Below are 22,063 nucleotides of genomic sequence, written 5' to 3' on the forward strand. Positions count from 1 at the left end.
GAATGTGATAGATTGTCGACAAGAAGATTTTTCTTTATATTTTTGTTTTTACCTGTGGTTTCCATTGTTTGTTGAAAGAAAGGGATAGATTATAGACAGAAAATGTATTTTGCTTTATATTTTATTTTTTATCTCTGGTTTTCACTGTTAGAAGAAAGGGATAGATTGTATATAGGAAGATTTATTTTGATATATATTGTGCCTCTGGTTGGAAGGAACTATTTATTTTGATATATATATATATATATATATATATATATATATATATATATATATATATATATTTTGTGCTTCTGGTTTTCACTAACTGTTGGAAGAAAAGGATAGACACCCTATAGCTTTTCTGAAACCGTCCACTGTTGGTCTGTGATGGACTGTGAGCACTAATGAGCAGATGCTATTGCACACGTTCTAATGTGAAGTAAAGGACATCCAGCATTTTTGTGCGACTGGCACAACTGGTATAGTATGTCAGAGTGATTGCTTTATGAATTACTTTCCCTTGCACAAGATTACCTTAGTGTACTTCATTTTATTTGGCTATTGCTTGTGTGATTTTATCATATAAGTTGACTTAAATTGCTAATTGTTTTAATTTCTTGTAATTCTTTTGTCACTGCTTTCGATATTTTTCTTTTAAAATTCTTTAATCGTTTGTAGCTGAGAATAGATTCCTTAAATAAGCATGCCGTTAATGATTTGTTTGATAAAGCACAAGTATCTTGCCTAGTATAATATATATATATATATATATATATATATATATATATATACACACACACACACACACACACACACACACACACACACACACACACATACATATACAGGCTTGTATTCCTTATATCAAAAGTTGGATGATTTGCTTACTATTATTAGTAACAGCACTTGTGAAATCAGCACTGCTTAGAAAACTGTTGCATAAATTAATGACTGGGCTGATGTGATAAGTAATATTTGGCAAAGTGCACGTAGAATACATTTCAGAAAGGAATTGTCCTCCACCAGTAAAGATCACTCAACCCCTATTAAACTTGATACTACCAATGACAACTTTGGAATTCAAGATACAAGTATTCAGCACTCTAAGGATTCAGAACATGTAGAAGAAAATAAAGAAGTTCACAACAAATAGAAAGAAAAATATCTATTATACAAAAAGAATATATTCTAAAAAGGACACTGCTTTGTTTTGTAATACATACATTACAGAGAAGATGACATTGTTTAATCACGAAATATTGTCTGCAGAAAATTATATTTTTCTAACAGAAAAGGTAGAAAAAGGCAGAGGGGTAGGCTAAAAGGAAGAAACCAAAACTGAACTTGGAAGGATTAAAGAACATTTCTGTAAGAAAAAAAGGATTTCGTTTGAAGCAGACAACATGGCTAAAGCTGTGGCTGTACAAAGACAGGTAGATAAAAATTGTGTGCTAGCATATGAAATGAGCAGTGAAAACCGTGAGATTAATAAGACGTAGGTGGTGATCATTTCTTTGTAACAGTTGCTAGAGAAGACATTTCTGAATTAGAAGTGTGAGATTCTTCAGGTCTGGTTAGAAATGATATGCTAGTAATTGGAGGTTCAATTATTAGATGGACTGATAATTAAATCTGAAGATAATGACTGTCAAATAGTGTTATGCTTGCCAGGAGCTAAATATAAGTAGGGACTTTGAATGCTTTTATGTAAGAAAGCATGGAGCTGTTCTTATGTATGTTGGCACAAATTAAAAAAAATGTTGGGTAAATACCTGTATGAAAAAAATGACTAATTTTCAAAAATGAAAATGTGTGGAACAACCAAGCCTAAATTTGGGCACACATGTAATTTATGTTGGATGGGGTCTTCTTGTCAAGAGAAGGGAAGATAATTTTTAGGCAGCTATATTGTAGTATTTAACTAACGCAAGACAGGATTTTTGCCAGATAAGAATTGCAACTTTTCATAGCTAGCAAAATTTGATTTATCTCTGTTGGATGTTAATGCTAGGAACATTAGTTGTAATTTTTTTTAAAATGGAAAATATGCTACAGTTGCATACGTTTGATGCACTTGTTTGTGAAATATGTTTAAAAACAATGACTAAAGGTTAATGTTTTCACTGTCACAGACATAAAAAAATCAGGTGAAGGTGTTATGATACGGATTAAAGATTCATATGATACCTGTGATTATTACATATTCAGTGATAACACCATTACTGTAGATTGTATAACTGGAACAGATAAATGTTGGAGTGTGTAGACCACCAAAGTCAAGTGATGATGACCTAGAGGAATTTCTTGCATGAAACACAGGAGGAAATATTAAAAGTAGCTGAGGATTTAAATTTACCAGAAACAGACTGGAATAATATTGACTTAACAACACCAGCAAGAAACTTCTTTACAACATATGTTCGGGAACAACCGTCACTGGAGATTGTAAACAAACCTACCTGACTGAAGAACATAATAGACATTGTTTGTCTTTCTAAGGGGAAATGACTGTTACTTCATGTCAAGTTTTACCATTGTTGATGTGCAGTTGTCATGGGATTGTAAAGGTTAAATTACTGCTAGGTAATTCTACCAAACTGAAATCGAAACCAATGCGTAAATAATTAGTAACAAGCTATACGGAAGCAAACAATCACTGTGTAAAACTAACTGGAGTGATGCAATCACTGGAAAAAAAACTGCAACAGGAATGTGTCACAGTTTGAAAAGGAAATGGTTTGAATACAAAAAATTAAAAAAAATGTTTTAACATTAGGATTTCTGCACAAACAAATTAAACATAGTGTGAGACAAGATCAGGAAAATGTTCAATAAAATATATGTAAAGATATTGAGCATTGTAGAAAACCATTTGTAGATGCATATGTGGTAGGAGTAAAGTTGTACACATTGAGCATTGTAGGAAACCATTTGTAGATACATAATATGTAGTAGGAGTAAAGATGTATACATTGATAGATTGAGAATACATTTTAGAATATAAAAACAAACAGATTATAGATGCATTTACAAAATCTAATGCAAAACAGTTTGGCTCCACAAGGAGGTGATGCATTGTGCTAGTAACATCCAAGTAAATCCAGATACTGAAATTAAATTGAAAAAAGAACTGTGCAAACTGGACCTAAGCAAAGCACAGGGAGTAGAGAGAATTAGTAATGATGACATGGGAACACTTCAGCACGAATTTACAGTGCCATTATGTCTGTTATTCATCAGGTCATTTAAATATGGGGAGGTTCCACATGTAATTGTTAAATTTATCTTTAAGGGAAAGAGGAATAGGACAATCCCAGAGTCATACAGACCCATAAATTTACTTTCGTGTTGTGGAAAAATAATGGAGAAGGCTGTTTTGGGACAAATTATTGTCCAAATTGCATATGTTGAAAGTAGCTTTATAACTACATGTTGCATGATGTTCTGTAATAATATAATAGCTGTAAATGAAAAATTAGCAATGATGTAATTTTTATAAACTTAAATTCAATCTTTGGTCGAGACATACACAAAACACTGATCAGTAAATTAAATAACTGTTTTTTGTGTAATCTTGATAAATGAATAGCTGCATGGCTTACTTGACAGGACATGGCAAGTATCAGGGTGTCCCAAAGGCCTCTGTCCTTGGCCCATACTTATTTAGGTTGTATCTTTCAGATCTATTTTTCATCTGAGGTGTTCTATAGGCTATATACAGATGACTTGATAATAGGTAAACTGATTACATCTCTTACAGATAGTCAAGTTCTTTTGCAGACATGCTCAAAACTGACCTTTTATTTAATATGCTGATACAAACATCAAAAACTAAGCATATGATGTTTGGGAGACATAAATACAACACACGTTCTTTGAAACTGTAGATTCGTTTAAGGACCCGAGTGTATTTAGATAAATCCAGCTTTCAGTTTTTCTGATTGGATCAACTAATTGGTTAATGGTAGTTATAAAACTATAAGCTGTATAAAAGATTTATAACATCTAGGAAGTCAGAACTGATGAAATCATTGTAAGTTACCTTAGCTCCAAACTAGAGTATGGATAGAAAAAAATATAAGAAAAAAGCATGAATTAATTTGAACCAGTACAAGGGGAATATACCAAGGGTGTCTGTGAATGTCAAAATTGAAGGTATTTTGAAAGATTAAAATATCTGGACTTGTACATTGTTTCAAGAAACTTTATTCAGGTATGTAAGGTATTTAAAGATGCCTACCTGCTGGAATGTTTGGGGTTATCAAAAAGTAGTAGAGAATCAGATCACCTGTGTGGAAGATTATAAAGGAATGAGAGAGGTACTAATTGGTTCTCTGAGAAAGCAGCTGCTGCATGAACTAGACTACCATATTATGTTAAAGCAAGCATTGGTTCAGATATTTTTAAGAATAACTTAGGCACTTAATATGGGAATGATTATTTTGGTATATTGGTAGCCTAGAAGGGCATTAATGCCTGTGCCTGAAAGATTTTTATGTATGTATTTAACTAAGGAGTGGAGGGTCTAACAACCATTTTTGAATGGTCGCGTGACATCAGTAAGAAGGCTGCATAATGATTTGAAGGCTCTGCTTGTCATTTTTGAGTGGTCAGTTGACCTCAGTAAGAAGGCAGAAAGCATGGTAACTTGAAGGATCTACGACACATTTTTGAGTGGTCACTTAACATCAGTAAGAAGGCAGCATGGTGATTTCAAGGGTGTCTGTCTGCAATGTTTGATTAGCCTCTTGACATGAGTAAGAAGGCAGCATGACGATGCAGTGGTGAGATCATTCCCTCAGAGTTCTGAGATCTGGGGTTCATTCCTGACTTCCATTAATTGTATAGAATTTGCATGTTCCCCCACTGTCTGCATGGCTTTTCCTTGGGCACTCCTGTTTTTCTCCTCATCCCAAAAAATGTTGGTTAATTGGTTACACTAAATTAAATGCAATTACCCTTGCTGTTTTGGCAAATGTCATGGCTGAAAAGGGTCCTGTGGACCAACCCACTTATTCTGTTAACAGATTATGAATAAATAAGTAAAGAAAGAAAAATGAATAAATCAACTGTGAGGGTAATGCCAAGGCTTTTGTTTATTGGCAGGAGGATAGTTCTTTTAATTGAGTTTACTGTCTGAGAATACCTCAGGATCTAGACTTAAGGGTAGGTACCATGTAACTATTTTGTCTAACTCTTCAGATTTTGCTTGTTTTCAAGTTTACTTAAAGTTGGACTGCTTTAGTATACTTGGTAATGCTGCTACGCCTTGAGTAAAGGAACTTGTTGTAGGTTGTAGTCTGCTAGATAAAGGATGCTTGGCAATTCATGTACACATTCACTTCACTTTATTGATTTGTCTGTTTGAAAGTCTGCTGAGCATCCAAGTATTGAGGAGGCAGGAAAGGCCTGGTGCTTCATTGCTGCCTAGCCTCTACATTGATGGGGAGGGGTGCATCTGGTGCACATAGCTGATATGCAAGGAAGGCAGAGAACACCTCTAACATCCTGCTGTGGTCATTATGAGCATTATGTGGTGTGGTACAGATAGCTGCACCGTTTGCCAGGCGTGCAGGTAGCGAAACCATCTTTAAGACTGCAGTGCACTACTTTTCACATCCATCTGATTTTTTGTAAATATTTTAGGAGACCACAATTTGTGTGGTATGGCTAAGCTATTCCATCCTGGATTTGTTTATCTGTATTAGGTATGCAGTTGTTCCATGATAATTTGACACTGCAGTCTACTGTTCCTACAAAATCCATATTGAAATTAAATATGCTTCATCTGTTCACATGTGGCATTATTCTTAAATAGCTAGATTAAAAATTTGTGTACGTCTTCCCTGTGTAAACCTGTTATTAGATAAGCGTACTGAGCACTTGCCTTAGTCATGTTAAAGGTAAACAGTTAAATTTGGTAATTTTTTGGGACTGATTTTTGTTGTAATGATATCATTAACTGAAACCAGCACTGTATACCAGCAGAGCATCCAGGTGGGATAAAAGGAGAATGCACATTTCTAGTCCAAGCAGTGACTGAAATTGGAAAGTTTGCCTGTTATATCAGCTGCAGAAGAACCCACTGGTAATACTTGAAAGAGATCTGGCAGCAGTTCAGTATTAAAACAGGCTGCTATGCTGGATTCCTAGCTGTTTAGCATTACTCTTTTATTGTTGTGGTTATTGTGGTATTTGTGTTAAATATAACATTTAGTTTCCCTTTGATCTCCTCACTGATGTCCTTCAAGGATGCATCTGCAGTCTTTACAAATGGGTTGTCCTGTCGTCAGGCAGCCCTTCGGTCGGCCGGATTCCAAAGTCTGGGTCTGGCTTCGGCTGGTGTCGCACTTCACCCGACGTCATTGCGGCAGTTATTCGGGTATAAAGGCATCAGCCGACGCCATTTTCCTCAGTCTTTCTTGGCGTGGCCGAAGCAGAGGCTGTACGTAAGTGCCGGTCGGGCAGATCCAGAGACTACTACTCCCGAATACTACTCCGAAGACTTCTATAAAGCTAAGTACCCCGTTGGGGACTCTTTCTTGCCTCAGCCGATGTCAGAGAAAGTTAATAACTGTTTATCTTGTGGGAAACAAATGCCTCGTAAAGATTTCCACTCCTATTGCATACATTGTTTAGGCCCAGACCACGACGTAGCAGCTTGTCTAGCCTGTGCTTCTTTTAACCGACGGACGCTTAGACGTCGGTCGGACTTTGCTGAGCAGATTTTCGGCTCCGATTTTGCCTACATTATGCCGTCGGATCCTCCGACTACGCAAATAACCAAAAAACGTAAAGAAAAGGACTGACACTCGCGGTCCGCGGTTTCGGCCGAAACCACGGTTAAGCAAACCACGAGTGTCTCTGTTTCGGCTGAAACCGAGCAAGCGGTTCTTTCTTCAGCCGATATCTTGCCTTCTACCGAGGCCTCTTCTAACCTGGTAGAAACGGCTTCTGAAATCCAACCTTCTGTTGCGGTTTCACAGGATTTATCAGACACCATTCCCCTGGATATCTCTACCCCTGCACGTGGAGCTGCTAGGCCTCCTCCAGCCATGTCTATTAAGGCCTTTGCCAGGGCTAAAGCAGCCAAAGCATCAAAACCTGTGCCTGCCAAGCCCCCCTCTCACAGGCCCAGCACCAGCTCCCATATGCTTTCTTTGGCTGAGGATCTCATCTCTTTAATTCGTGGAGCCCAGCCTCATCCAGACAGGGCATCTCTCCCTCCTCCAGAAAAGAGGCCTAGAGCAGAGCCCCCTGAGCCAGTATCCACAGATGATTCCTCTGATGACTCAGAACATACAGACCCTCCTGAGGCTTCTTATTCTCCTTACGAAGGCTCTGATGCTGAGGAGTCCATCCCTTCAGCCTCTCCTCCTGAGGAATTTTCCTTTGGGGAAACCTTGCATGCTATGAGGGAACAATTTCAGTGGCAGGGCCAAGATTTCTCAGACTCTAGAAAAAGGCTTAGGACCTTTCTACATTTGCCACAGCATAGGCCTTTAGCTATACCTCCAGTTCTCCCTGTTGTTGATGATGCATTTAATGATGCTTGCTCTGCTCCTGATTCTTTACCTCCGGCTCCTGCTAAGCCCGATAGGTACTACAGGGTCCCGGACACTCATCACCACTTATATAAGGCTCCTTTTGCGGATCCAGAGACTATCTCCCAGGGTCCTAAAGCTGTAGCAGCTACTTCTTCTAAAAAACCCCCCCTCTGAGAGGGAATCCAGGTCCTTAGAGAGATGGGGTAAAAAAGTTTACACCTCTGCTACTTTGTCAGCTAGAGCTTTGAACTGCCAATTTCATATGCTTCAATATCAAGAGTTTATGCTTGACCAGTTGACTAAAAAGCTGTCCTCTGAAGAATCTTTAGATAGAAAGTATGTTCAAGAAATGGTACATAATATCCAGCAGGTTAGTAACCATTCTTTAAAATGTGGCTATGATGCACTGGAGGCTTCCTTTAGATCAGCCATGACTGGCACAGTTATCAGGAGGCATGCATGGTTGAAAGAACAGGCATTACCAGAACACGTCAAATCTAAGCTTTTGGATGCATCTATGGACAAGGTCAATTTATTTGGTTCCCCTGCACAGCAGGTACTAAAAAAGATGGAAGAGAAAGCAAAATCTGTGCAAACAGTGAAAGATTTCTTACAAGTTCAACCTCCAAGGTTTAGCAGGAACTGGCCCTCCAAGAATTGGTCCTTTCCGGACTCCTCTAAGGCACAAAGAGGCAGGAATAGGCGCTCTAGAGGCGGAAACCAATCCAGAGGTGCCTACAGGGGTCACCAGTGGCAGGGTAACAACCAACAAGGCACGGATACAGCCACCACCACTACAACAACTCAATCACAGTGACTTGGTGGTGGCACCGCCTACCAGGGAACAACTAGAAGCACCCTTAGGCGGAAAGCTAACCTTATTTTCAAGAAACTGGCACTGCATTACAAGAGAAAAATGGATTTTGCAAACTATAGACCAAGGTTACAGGTTCCATTTCCATACTCTACCAGGAAAGAGAGGAATGCCAAACCTTCCACCTACTCAAAGGACAGAAGCTCTAAAACAAATATCTCAATTATTAAGAATGAGAGCTGTGGAAAAGGTACCATCTATGGAGCAAGGGAAGGGATTTTACTCCAGACTCTTCCTGGTACCAAGAAAAGAAAACAAATGGAGGCCTATTCTAGACCTGTCCGCTTTAAACACATTCCTCATTGTTCCAAAATTCAAAATGCTGACCCTACAGCAGCTTCTTCCCATGCTGGGCAAGGAGTCTTGGCTGGTAACTCTAGATCTCAAGGAGGCATACCTGCACGTCCCCATAAGACCAATTTGCAGAAGATACCTCAGATTTCTTGCAGGATCAGAGCATTATCAATTCTCAGCATTGCCCTTTGGCTTATCTACTGCGCCCAGAGTGTTCACGAAATGCCTGGCATCAGTAATCGCTCATTGCAGACTTCAGGGCATTCAAATCTATCCCTACCTGGACGACTGCCTGATACAAGCGGATAACAAAAACAAACTAACAGAAGACTTACAAAGAGTCATCTACCTGCTGCAAGCCCTGGGATATACAGTCAATACAAAAAAGTCAAGGCTGATTCCATCCCAAAGAATAACTTTTCTGGGTGCAGAACTGGACACATCAAAACAAATGGCATTTCTAACTGCAGAAAAGAAAGAGCAACTTCCTCTCTACTTCTTGGCTTTAACAAAGCAGAACCATCTAACTGCAAGAAAAGTGCTACAAGCTCTAGGCTTCATGGCATCCTGCATAATACTGGTCCCTCATGCCAGGCTGCATATGAGAAAGCTACAGTGGTACCTAAAGAATTTGTGGTCCCAGCACAAGCACAGCCTAGAAACCAAAATTCCAATCATCCCATGCCTGAAGCAAGAGTTCCTATGGTGGGCTCAGGCCTGCCAATCAAACACAGGATTGCCCTTCTGCAAAAGTCAACCAAGACAAACCATCACGACAGATGCCTCAGACCTCGGTTGGGGGGCACACATGATGGACAAGTGCATTCAAGGCCTATGGACTCAAGACCAGCTGCATCTGCACATAAATCTAAAAAAAATGATGGCAGTAAAATTGGCAATCCAGGCATTCAGACCTTTTCTCCAAGAAGGCCAGTTGATGATAAGGACAGACAACACCACAGTTATGTGGTACATCAACAAACAGGGAGGCGCACACTCATACCCTCTATGCCGGCTGGCACTGGACCTATGGGATGTGGCTCTGAGCTACAACATTCAGTTACAGGCAATTTATGTACCAGGGAAGGAGAACATTCTAGCAGACATATTAAGCAGAACTACAACAGATGCACACGAATGGATGCTGCATCCGGACATCTTCAAAACCATCACAAGAGAATGGGGATTACCACAAATAGACTTCTTTGCATCCCCATTCAATCACCAGTTGAAGAAATTCTGCGCAAGGACTTACCACCCACTTGCTTGGAAGGTGGACTCCCTATCTTTCAGTTGGAAAAACCTGACAACATACGCATTCCCACCACTTCCTTTGATGCACAAGGTGCTTCTGAAGATCAAAGAGGAGTGTCCGAGGAGCATTCTGATAGCCCCAGACTGGCCAAGACAACATTGGTATCCACTGCTGAGGAGCATGTCCCGGGAACAAATATGGACACTGCCCCTGATCCCATTACTGCTAACACAGAACAACCACAACATCCTGCATCCAAACCTAAAAACTCTGCAGCTAACTGCCTGGAACATTACATAACATCAATTAACCCAAATTTATCCCAAAGGGTTAAAGACATAATCATGGAGGCTCGTAGACCTTCAACAAGAAAGAATTGTGCAGCAAAATGGAAAAGATATCTCCTCTGGAGTACTGCAAAGGGGCAAGATGTGACACTGGTGAACATAGCCAACATCCTGGAGTACTTGGCGGAGCTCTTCCATACAGGCCTGTCCTATTCTTCCATCAAGATACATGCATCAGCTATTTCAGCAGAATACAGCTTGGATCCTCCTGTCTTCTCGCATCCTCTGCTCAGACAGTTTCTGAGAGGAATTAAAAATGTAAAACCTCCCAGGAAACCTCCATTGCCAGCATGGGACTTGAACTTTGTGCTAGAAAAACTGACTCTTCCGCCCTTCGAACCAGCAGCAACAGCAGAATTACAATACTTATCCTGGAAGACTGCTTTCCTGCTGGCAATAACTTCAGCAAGAAGGGTCTCTGAACTGCAGGCATTAATGGCAGTACAACCCTTCCTGATCTTCCATCAAAATAGAGTGTCCATGAGAACAAATCCTACATTTATGCCTAAGGTGGTATCCAGAGTCTCTTTAAATCAGGCTATCCATCTTCCTACATTCTTCCCCAACCCACAGAACAGGGGAGAAAAGCTCTTACATACCTTGGATGTACACAGACAATTACGCTACTACCTGGACAGGACAAAAAACAATAGAAAAACTGACCAGCTTCTGGTAGCATATGCAACAGGAAAGGAAGGAAAACCAATTTCTAAACAGACAATCTCCAAATGGATAGGAAATTGCATTAGATTTTGTTACTCCTACCATGGAAAGAAAACTCCAGAGAACATCAGCCCTCACTCCACAAGGGCTATTGCCACTACCACAGCTTTCTTACGAGGAGTGGCTACCAAGGACATTATAGAGGCTGCTACTTGGACCTCCGTGCATACATTTGCCAAGCATTATAACTTACCTCTATACTCTAGATCCCGTGCTGGTTTTGCCACTGCTGTTTTGCAAGGGATCCTAACTACACCATAATATCTTCTCATTTCCTCCTCCCCTAGTTTAGCTATGGTATTCTACCCATTTGTAAAGACTGCAGATGCATCCTTGAAGGACATAGTACAGTTTTGTACCTACCATAAATGTAGATGTCCGAGAGGAATGCATCTGCAGTCAGGATTACCCACCCTCCTTCCCCTCTGAGGTACTCCTAGGTATTTGCCAATCTTCAGCTAGCTTGGGGGGATCTATTATGGTGTATTTGTTTGTATATATGTACATACATGCTTATTTTGTGTGTTTGCTCTCTACTATTTGGAAACTTTGACATTTATCCAAATTTAGCCATCCAAGAGGGCACCTGGCATCTGGGGCAAGAAACACTGAGGAAAATGGCGTCGGCTGATGCCTTTATACCCGAATAACTGCCGCAATGACGTCGGGTGAAGTGCGACACCAGCCGAAGCCAGACCCAGACTTTGGAATCCGGCCGACCGAAGGGCTGCCTGATGACAGGACAACCCATTTGTAAAGACTGCAGATGCATTCCTCTCGGACATCTACATTTATGGTAGGTACAAAACTGTACTTTCCTCTTGTTTTATACAAAGTGCTGTGTTGGTAATCTGGCTTTAAAATGATCACTCTTTCAGTCTATTCATATAGCTAACAAATGTTAAAGCAGCTCTGATCTCCCAGATATGTAGATGTCAAAGTACTTTGGCAGTACAAGATGTATACTTAGTAACAGATACCTTTTTCCTGCTTGCAGGCACTGAAGAGAGCTCATGCTGGTATTTCTCTCTCTGAGCTTGAGGCTTCGGTAGCCTCCCCTTTCACCTCAAGAACACCAGACATCTCCTGCGTTCCACATCTTATCAGGTGCAACTTTTTCACTCCATATCTACTTCTGAACTACATCCTTTGCTTTGCTGTAAGGAGTTTATGATGCACTGAATCCTGGGGATATGGTATTCCTTTTGTACCTGGTTGTCCAAGTTCATTATAGAAAGGTATACTTGTTGACATAGAGGTGGAGCCAGTGCCTTGACCATAGGTTTCTTTGACACAAAAACAAGCCATACAGAATGCCAGCACTTGTACTATAAATCTGTTAAAAGACAGCAAGTCCAGCATGACACATTTTTAAGTCTGAGGGGGAGGGCAAGACAGATGCTCAGGACTTGTCTCAAAACCCTTAACACACACACACACACACACACACACACACACACACACACACACACACACACACACACACACACACACACAAACTGTCCAGATTATTGCCTCATATTTTTGGTCTGTTTCTCTTAACATTTTTGGTTTTCTGGTAAATCAGCGAGGATTGACATCACAAAATAATAATGTACATTTGAGTTTCAGACTTCATATTCTTCAGAAAATCAATCCTAGCACAAGTCATGTCATTCTAGTAACTTTAACTTAAGTTTATAAGAGCAGTATTTAAAATCTGTCCCTGATTTTGGGCCTTTCTTGCCCCCCCCCCCCATTACTTTAGGCTTTGTACAGATTTCTTATACTAAGAAGTTGAGAGGTATGGTGCTGGTTGGATTGGAACTAATTTTTAGGTTATTGGTTTTATTGGGTGCCTGTAGAAGTGCTATGGTCACCTGATTCCCTGCAGTCAAAATGATAGCCTTGGCACATGCAAGATATATGCCAATTCTAAGATTACACAAAATCGGGGAAAGGGTATATTCCCCAACCCAGAGAATTATGCAGTCTCTGTTGACAGACAGGTGTGTATTCGTATAGCATGTGTTTAATAATTTGGTGTCAAATCCTTTTTGTTTCATTTGCAGGAAGGTATTCGCTGTTGACAGTGGAGTGAAGTAGTAGGGCACTGGAGACAAATATAGCCTTTAGCTGCACCTTGCAACATGGCATACACCAGCTAGGCATTTAGGCATTCCTGAAAGCAGGATATTACTACAAAAATGCATAACTTTCTTGTCAGGGAAGTAATACACAATCTCGGACCCATTAAAGAAGGGCCTCATGGAGAATAGCTGATTGGGTAAGAATGTATTTGTACAATCATTCATAGATATTATTTTCACAGCTGAACAAGAGTTAAGCATAAGCCATCAGCCCACCAACCCGTGAATAATAGCGGACTAATACCTCAGTGTTTTAATTTGGTAGCCATGGTAGGATTACTAGAGTTACCATGGTGGAAGGGAGTCTTACCTTGTGTCCTTAGTGTTTTGCTGCCCTATTGAAGAAACTTGCAGCTATACTACCGCGGTGGTGCAGTGGTAGCGTTGTTGCCTCACAGCAAGAGGTTCTCGCGTTCGATTCTCGGCTGGAGTGCGGGGAGTGCCTTCTGTGTGGAGTCTGCATGTCCTCCCCATGGTTGGGTGGCGTTCGAAAGACTTGCGTAAATGGGCGTGCCTTCGTTGAAGGTTGGATGTCGAGCTGGCATCTTGGCGTTCATGAAAATCTACTGCCAATCATTAGCGGACTGCAGTTCTGCTGTGGCGACCCCTAACCGGGAAAAGCCGGAAGACCAACATTGAAGAAACTTGCAGCGTTTCTTCTGATAAGCTGGCCTTCCCTGGAATTCCTAATACAAGGGAAATTGTTCCATGTCTTGTACCACTTGTATGATGTCATAGCAATGATGCATTATTCATGGATTTTCAGCTATTTTGGAGCAAAGAATTCCTACTTATGGCTAAAAACTTGTCTTACCTTACTTGTAATCATAAATAGTAACTTTTTACAGTAACTCTGCACTTTGTGGCTGATCTGTTTTCCTTCTTTTACCGATATCTAATTATTCGTTTCTTCAGTTGCTAGTATTGGTAGTACATAAAGTCACTGGCGTGTACCAGATCCCTTGTGAGTTTGTATGCCATGCAAATTTTGCCTCTTAATCTGTCAGTCACAAAGTGACTAATATATTTAGCTGATTCGGTGTAAAACAGAGCACTAATCTTGCTATTGGGATGTCTCTATCAAACTTTACAAAGCTGTAGTAGTTTTTTAAGGGACATGCAAGTTGCACCAAGCTATGTTTAGAATGGGATTTGACACTTATTTAGTCATATTCTGCATAGTTATGTAGTGCGGATTGAGTGTTTCAAAAGTTTTTCCCTTATCTAAAAGGTTGCACAATCTCGTAATATATCTCGACAAGTAGGGGGGGGGGGCAGAGGGGTTTTCCCCTACAAAAACACATTTGATTTTGTTTACTGATTTTTCTTTTACTTTTCTGATGTTTTTAGTAGTTTCTGTTAGTTACTCTGAAGTTTTTTTTTGCCACCCACCATCCATTCTCTGATCATGTCCACCCATAACCTCCTCATGGCTCACTCATTGTGCTGTTTACTTTATTATCTAGGAAGGGGTTTAGCCAAATCCTGGTGTAACCATGCAGGCAGGTTCTGCCCGTTTGAGGAGAGAATGGCCTTATAGTGTACTGTTCTCAGAACTGCTGTTCTCCCCCTTAAGAGTGGCAAGAGGTGTCAGGAACAGGCATTATGTAAGCAGCTGGTACAGGGACTTTTGAGGTAGAGGGGTGTGGACTTCCTGACCTGGCAGATCAAGCGTGACATCACAGGCATCACTATCCCTGACACCAGCTTATTCACTCCCTTCCCACCCACCAATGAAATGGTAGTCTGCCAGTAACTAGGGGAACATACCACAGCCTTCACATGTGTGGCATACCTGAGCTGCCAGAAGACACCCTGTGCCCTTCACCTTCTTAATGGGGGAGCTGACATGAGCTGCTCATTCCCACTTCCCTTCCCAGCTCCTCCCAGTCCCAAACCACTAATCAAACTTTGGTGGACTGGGTCACAGTTAGATCTCCATTGCTGTATGCCAGGGAACTGGACATAAATCAGTATAATATTTAGTTATAACTTGAAGTGTAAGATGCACATAACCAAATCATTTCTTTGTTCTTGCAATATTTTTGGTAAAATTAGACATATTCCCTGTGAATGCAGCCAGATCTCATTTATGTTCACCCTCTTATTGATGTATCATTTAGCTTAACTTGGTAATTTATTATATGCTCTAAACTTCATTGGATCACTCTTGGAAACTTTCAGTTTAAGGCTTATAGATGGTAAGTAACAGACTGTATTGCCTTTTTTGAACTGCAAGTCATGAGCATTGCTCATGCTACTGTGTAAAGATTGAAGTTACCTTGTTTCCAGATTCTACTTTTCGGCCCCAGATTGTACTATGAAAAGTTGTGTTGAATGTTTTTAAAAATATTGGTTTTATAAATTAATCCTCTGGGGACTTGGTCCTTTCTACTAGCCGCAATAAATACCTTTGCCCACCACCTCTTTTTACTGTTGTATAAACACTCCAGTTTCTACGTTACTGTAAAAAAAAAAGATGCATGTTTTGATCGTCTATACTTTCAGGCCTGTTAAGTAGTCCATTCCCAATAATGGGTAGGACCGTGTGGCAGAAGCACTAGGGGGCTGCTCATGCCTGGATCTTCCTCTGAATTCTGTTGTTGTCATATATCCATAATGCTTTGGATCTCCCAGTTTTCCAGCTCATTTGCATAAATGTAGTTCTCATGTGCTGAACAGCTCTCAGAATTTCTTGCGGTGTCGTTTTGTCAACGGGTTTGCATTTCTGTGGTTTACAGGAGTTGGGTAACTCTTGCCGTTTCCTTTCTGTTACTATGTCTTTGGTTTGGGTGCATTTCTAGCAAGCCAGCAGGATGTCCTTCAAGAATGCAACTGCAGTCCTGACATATGGGTTGTCCTGCCTCAGGCAGCCCTTCGGTCGGCCGGATTCCAAAGTCTGGGTCCGGCATCGGCTGATGTCGCCTCTTCCCCGACGTCAGAGCGGCTGGGGTATAAAAGCATCAGCCGACACCATCTTCAGTCTTTCTTGCCGCGCGGTGCCCGAAGCAGAAGTAGTTCGCAAGTGCCGGTCGGCCAGATCCTGTGTTTTCAGATACCGAAGTCATCAAAAAGCTAAGTACCCCATTGGGGAACCTTTTCTTGCCTCAGCCGATGTCAGATAAAACTGCAAAAGTTAATAATTGCTTGTCTTGTGGTAAACAAATACCTCATAAGGACTTCCATTCTTACTGCCTTCCCTGCCTCGGCCCAGACCACGACGTCTCAGCCTGTGCTGCCTGTGCTCGCTTCAATAAGCGCACACTTAGGCGCCGGGCAGAATTTGCTGAAGACTTTTTTGGGGAAAATTACTCCTATATCATGCCATCGGAACTACCGACAGCACATATTTCCAAAAAACGGAAGGACCGGGACCGACATTCGCGGCCCGTGACTTCCATCGACACCATGCTAAAGCCTACCGCGAGTGCATCGGTCTCTTCGGAGGCGGTAATTCAACCGCTCCAGGCCGACGACACCGCTTTACCGCACACTTCGGTCCCGGAGGCTACCCCGGTGCCGGTTGTTGATTTTCCTCCTGAAACCGAAGCCCAAGATTTGCCTGACACAATACCGGTGGACAAAGTTACTCCAGCACGTGGGGCAGCTAGGCCTCCTGTGTCTATGTCCATCAAGGCCTACACACGTGCTAAGGCTGCCAGCCAGGCTAAGTCTCACCCTCCTAAATCTTTTTCACAGGGTCCCACTTCTGATAAACAGATCATGACTTAAGCTGCAGATCTAATTTCTTTAATCAGGGGCTCTCAGACTCATCCAGACAGAGGTTCTCAGCCGCCTTCAGACAAAAGGCCTAGGGTTGAGCAGGCAGATACCCTTTCCTCAGATCTAGCCTCTGGTGTCGGGCCATTCAGATTCCCAGGAAGAATCCTTCCCGGCCTACGAGGATTTTGATGCTGATGAATCCATTCCCTCTGCCTCTCCTCCTGAGGATATTTCTTTCGGGGAAATTCTCCACTCCATGAGAGAGCATTTTCAGTGGCAGGGCCAGGATTTCTCCGACTCCAGGAAAAGGCTTCGGACTTTCCTTAAGTTACCCCAGCACAGGCCTTTAGCAATACCCCCAGTGTTAGATGTATTGGATGATGTGTACTCAGACTCCAGTACTTCTCCTGATTCTCTCCCTCCTGCTCCTGTCAAGCCAGACAGATATTACAGGGTTCCTGAAACTCATAAACATCTCTTTAAGGCCAAAAATCCTTTGCCCGCAGACAGGGAATCTAGGTCCCTGGAGAGGTGGGGTAAAAAAGTTTATACCTCAACCACCCTTGCCATGAGGGCACTTAACTGTCTTTTTCATATGTTTCAGTATCAGGATTTCTTGATGGATGATTTGCAGAAAAAGTTAGCCTCTCCTGAGCCTTTAGATAGAAAGGCTTTGCAGGATTTGGTTCATAATACTCAGCAGGTTAGCAATCATTTTCTTCAGTGTGGTTATGATGCACTGGAAGCTTCATGTAGGGCAGCTATGACAGGGGCCGTCATACGTAGACATGCTTGGTTGAAAGAACAGACATTGCCAGATCATGTTAAAGTAAAGCTTTTAGATGCACCTCTGGAAAAACGCAAGGTATTTGGTGCTAATGCACAGGGTGTGTTGAAATCAATTGAGGAAAAGGCTAAATCAGTACAAACAGTCAAAGATTTCCTCCAGGTTCAGCCACCAAGGTTCAGCAGGAATTGGCCTTCGAAGAATTGGTCCTTTCCAGACACTGACAAGTTCCAAAGGGGAAAAAACAGGCGTGCTCAAGGTAGAGGGCAATACCGAGGCTCCTACAGGGGCCGCCAATGGCAACCAACTAATCAGAGAAGTGGAGCAGGGACTTCTACTGCTCCACAGGGACAATCACAATGACTTGACTTTGACACTGCCGACCAAGGCTCAAAGAGAAGCACCTTTAGGCAGAAAATTATCTTTATTTTCAAAAAATTGGCATGTTTTTACAAAGGACAAATGGATTTTGGACATAATAGACAAAGGTTACAGGTTCCACTTCCATACCTTACCAACAAGACAAGGCATGCCAAACCTGCCACAAAATCAAAGGGCAGAGGCACTCATACAAGTTTCAAAGCTGCTACAAATCAAAGCAATAGAAAAGGTTCCTCCTCAGGAACAAGGCCAGGGATTCTACTCAAGACTGTTCCTTGTTCCAAGAAAAGAAAAGCAATGGAGACCTATACTGGACTTGTCCACTCTAAACACTTTTCTCATTGTGCCAAAATTCAAAATGCTGACGTTACAGCAACTTCTTCCCATGCTGGGCCAAGGGGTCTTGGCTGGTTACTCTGGACCTCAAGGAGGCATACCTGCATGTCCCAATCAGAAAAAGCTGCAGAAGATACCTCCGAGTTCTTGCAGGTTCAGAGCATTATCAATTCTCAGCATTGCCTTTTGGCTTATCTACTGCGCCCAGAGTATTCACGAAATGCCTGGCATCAGTAATTGCACATTGCAGACTTCAGGGGATACAAATATACCCTTACCTGGACGACTGCCTTATACAAGCGGACAGCAAGCAAGCCTTGATAAGAAACTTGGACTATGTCATTCACTTACTACAGTCAACATTCAAAAATCAAGACTACTGCCATCCCAACAAATAATTTTTCTAGGAGCCAAACTGGACACAAACTCACAAATGGCTTTCCTCACAGAAGAAAAACAAGAACAATTACCAGATTACTTCAAAAGCCTAGCAAAGCACAACCCAGATGACTGCAAGGAAAATCCTGCAGGCCCTGGGTTTCATGGCATCTTGCATTCTTCTGATTCCACTGGCAAGACTACACATGAGAAAGCTACAATGGTACCTAAAAAGTTTATGGTCTCAACACAGCCACAACTTAGAAGCAATTATTCCACTCATTCCATGTCTACAAAAGGAATTTTTGTGTTGGGCACAAGCAAGCCAGCTAAACAAAGGCATGTCTTTCAACAAACCTCAAGCAAGCCAAACCATTACAACAGACGCCTCAGATCATGGATGGGGGGCTCACATGGAGGGCAGATGCATTCAAGGGCAATGGGCACCCCGGGAATTGCATCTGCACATCAATCAAAAAGAGATGTTGGCAGTGATTCATGCAATCGAGGCCTTCGGAAAATTTCTTCAGCAAGGTCATCTGCTAATAAAGACAGACAACACCACTGTTATGTGGTACATAAACAAACAGGGAGGCACCCATTCTTACCCCCTCTGCAGACTAACAATGACTCTTTGGGAAAAGTCCCTGAAACTGAACATACAGTTGCAATCCCAGTTTGTTCCAGGCAAGGACAATGTTCTGGCGGACAGTCTAAGCAGAAACATTATGGACCCACACGAATGGATGTTGCATCCAGACATTTTTTCACAAATAACTTATGCATGGGGAAGGCCGGACATAGATCTCTTTGCCTCACACCTCAATCATCATCTGAAGAAGTTCTGTTCATGGACACACCATCCTCAAGCCTGGAGAATGGATGCTCTCTCCTTCAGCTGGAATTCTCTAACAATCTATGCATTCCCACCTCTACCATTAATGACCAAGGTGTTACTGAAGATCAAAGCAGAACAACCGAAAGGCATTTTGATAGCTCCAGACTGGCCAAGACAGCACTGGTATCCATTACTAAGGAGCATAACTCGCACCAAGCCATGGCCCCTGCCTCAATGGCCTCAGCTTATAATTCAGCACAATTACAGGACTGTTCATCCCAACCTGCAAACATTGCAACTGACAGCTTGGAGGGTTCCATGACTTCTCCCCATATCTCTCTCTCCAAAAAAGTTCAAGAGATCTTACTGGAAGCACGCAGGCCTTCCACCAGAAAAACTTATTCAGCCAAATGGAAGAGATTCAGCATCTGGAATGCCAACAAGGGTCAGGATGCATCAGTAATGAGCATCCCACAGATACTAGAATACTTGGCAGAAATGCTTCACAGCGGCCTTTCATATTCTTCCATAAAAATACACGCCTCAGCAATTTCAGCAAAATATAACTGTGATCCACCTGTGTTTTCACATCCTTTGCTAAGACAGTTTCTAAGAGGGATAAAGAATATCAAACCTCCAAGAAAACCACCAGTGCCTGCATGGGACCTCAACTTCATCTTGGAAAAAATAACTCTTCCTCCTTTTGAGCCAGCAGCATCTTCAGAATTGCAATTTCTCTCCTGTAAAACAGTTTTCCTGTTGGCAATTACTTCAGCAAGAAGAGTCTCGGAGATACAGGCCCTCATGGCAGTACCTCCATTTCTCATTTTCCATCAGGACAGAGTCTCTTTAAGAACCAATCCTTCATTCATGCCAAAAGTGATATCCAGGGTTTCTCTAAATCAAGCAATTCACCTGCCTACTTTTTTTCCCAATCTTCAAAATAAAGGAGAAAAGCTTCTGCACACTTTGGACATACACAGACAATTGCACTACTACTTGGACAGAACAAAGGCCAACAGAAAGTCTGACCAACTATTTGTAGCTTACGCTGCTGGAGTACAAGGAAAGGCAATTTCCAAACAAACAATTTCAAAATGGATTGGAGACTGCATCAGATTCTGCTACTCTTTCCATGGAAAAGGTGTGCCAGCCAATATCAGGCCACACTCCACCAGAGCTACAGCCACCTCCACAGCCTTTCTAAGAGGGGTGGCTACAAAGGACATTCTAGAAGCTGCTACATGGAGCTCCGTGCATACATTTTCCAAACATTACAACCTGCCTTTATATTCCAGATCCCGAGCAGCCTTTGCTTCTGCAGCCCTGCAGGGCATTTTAGCTACACCATCTTTATCTTAGATCCTACCACCCCCAGCTTGGCTATGGTATTCAACCCATATGTCAGGACTGCAGTTGCATTCTTGAAGGACATAGTACAGTTTTGTACCTACCATAAATGTAGATGTCCGATAGATATGCAACTGCAGTCAGGTTTTCCCACCCTCCTATCCCTCTGTAATTCTCTTTTTTGGGTCCACTCCCCCTTTTTCAAATTAGCTGGGGATATCTGTTATGGTGTATCTGTTTATTACTGTTCTGCAGATATGGAATTTTTATCCATTCTCTAAATTTAGCCTTCCTTGGAGGGCACCTGGCATCTGGGGCAAGAAAGACTGAAGAAGATGGCGTCGGCTGATGCTTTTATACCCCAGCCGCTCTGATGTCGGGGAAGAGGCGACATCAGCCGACGCCGGACCCAGACTTTGGAATCCGGCCGACTGAAGGGCTGCCTGAGGCAGGACAACCCATATGTCAGGACTGCAGTTGCATATCTATCGGACATCTACATTTATGGTAGGTAAAAAACTGTACTTTCCTTTGTCAGCATCAGTGCACAGGTCTTATGCCCTATGGTCTGTTTAAAGAGTATACCTGTGAGTATCAGCTAGTGCCCAATAACCACTGCATGTGCATAGTCTGCTTGAGTGAGCAGCACAGTTCTTCAAATGTCCCACATGTAAAAGGGCTTTAACATGCTACTGTCCAGTGATGTAATGACAAGATGGCCTCATGTTTGATAAAACAAGCCCCCACCTCCCTGGCCAACATGCCAAAATCCAGCACCCTCTCTCTCAGCCCTTCCAAGTCCTTCCATTCCCCACAGTCAGAAGTCTGTTTGTTGATTTATAGGTTTTGGTGGTAAAGCACCTGACTCCATTTTCCCCAACTGTAGCCTCTGATGTTGAAGATCTGTTCTTTGTAACCTGCATCAGTGTGCACTGGTCTGATAAATGTGTTTATGTAACATTGTCTCCATCACTGGCTTGAGTAGGCAAGGAGGACTCCCAGGAGATGGTAGAGGTCATCTTCTTGATAGACTCTTCATCCCTGTGACTACAGACTGAACTGCTGCTGAAGGCAGGCTTGCCCTGTGTCCAACTCACACTCTGCCACTTTGCTGGTGCA

The 22,063-nt window shown here is 42.0% G+C and overlaps 1 protein-coding gene across 1 annotated transcript in view; it reads left to right on the forward strand.

The window, feature by feature from the left end:
- LOC122806703 (polyamine-transporting ATPase 13A3-like) overlaps positions 1-22,063 on the forward strand; it is a gene marked incomplete in the record, with an annotated part of 1,429,840 nt that overhangs the window by 1,042,826 nt on the left and 364,951 nt on the right. Inside the window, 1 exon segment of the mRNA XM_044077342.1 lies at positions 12,020-12,129. Within this exon segment, the coding sequence (XP_043933277.1) occupies positions 12,020-12,129 (110 nt within the window).

Source organism: Protopterus annectens, chromosome 7.part0 (genome assembly GCF_019279795.1).
Source record: "Protopterus annectens isolate FY-2018-M chromosome 7.part0, PAN1.0, whole genome shotgun sequence".
NCBI lineage: Eukaryota > Metazoa > Chordata > Ceratodontiformes > Protopteridae > Protopterus > Protopterus annectens.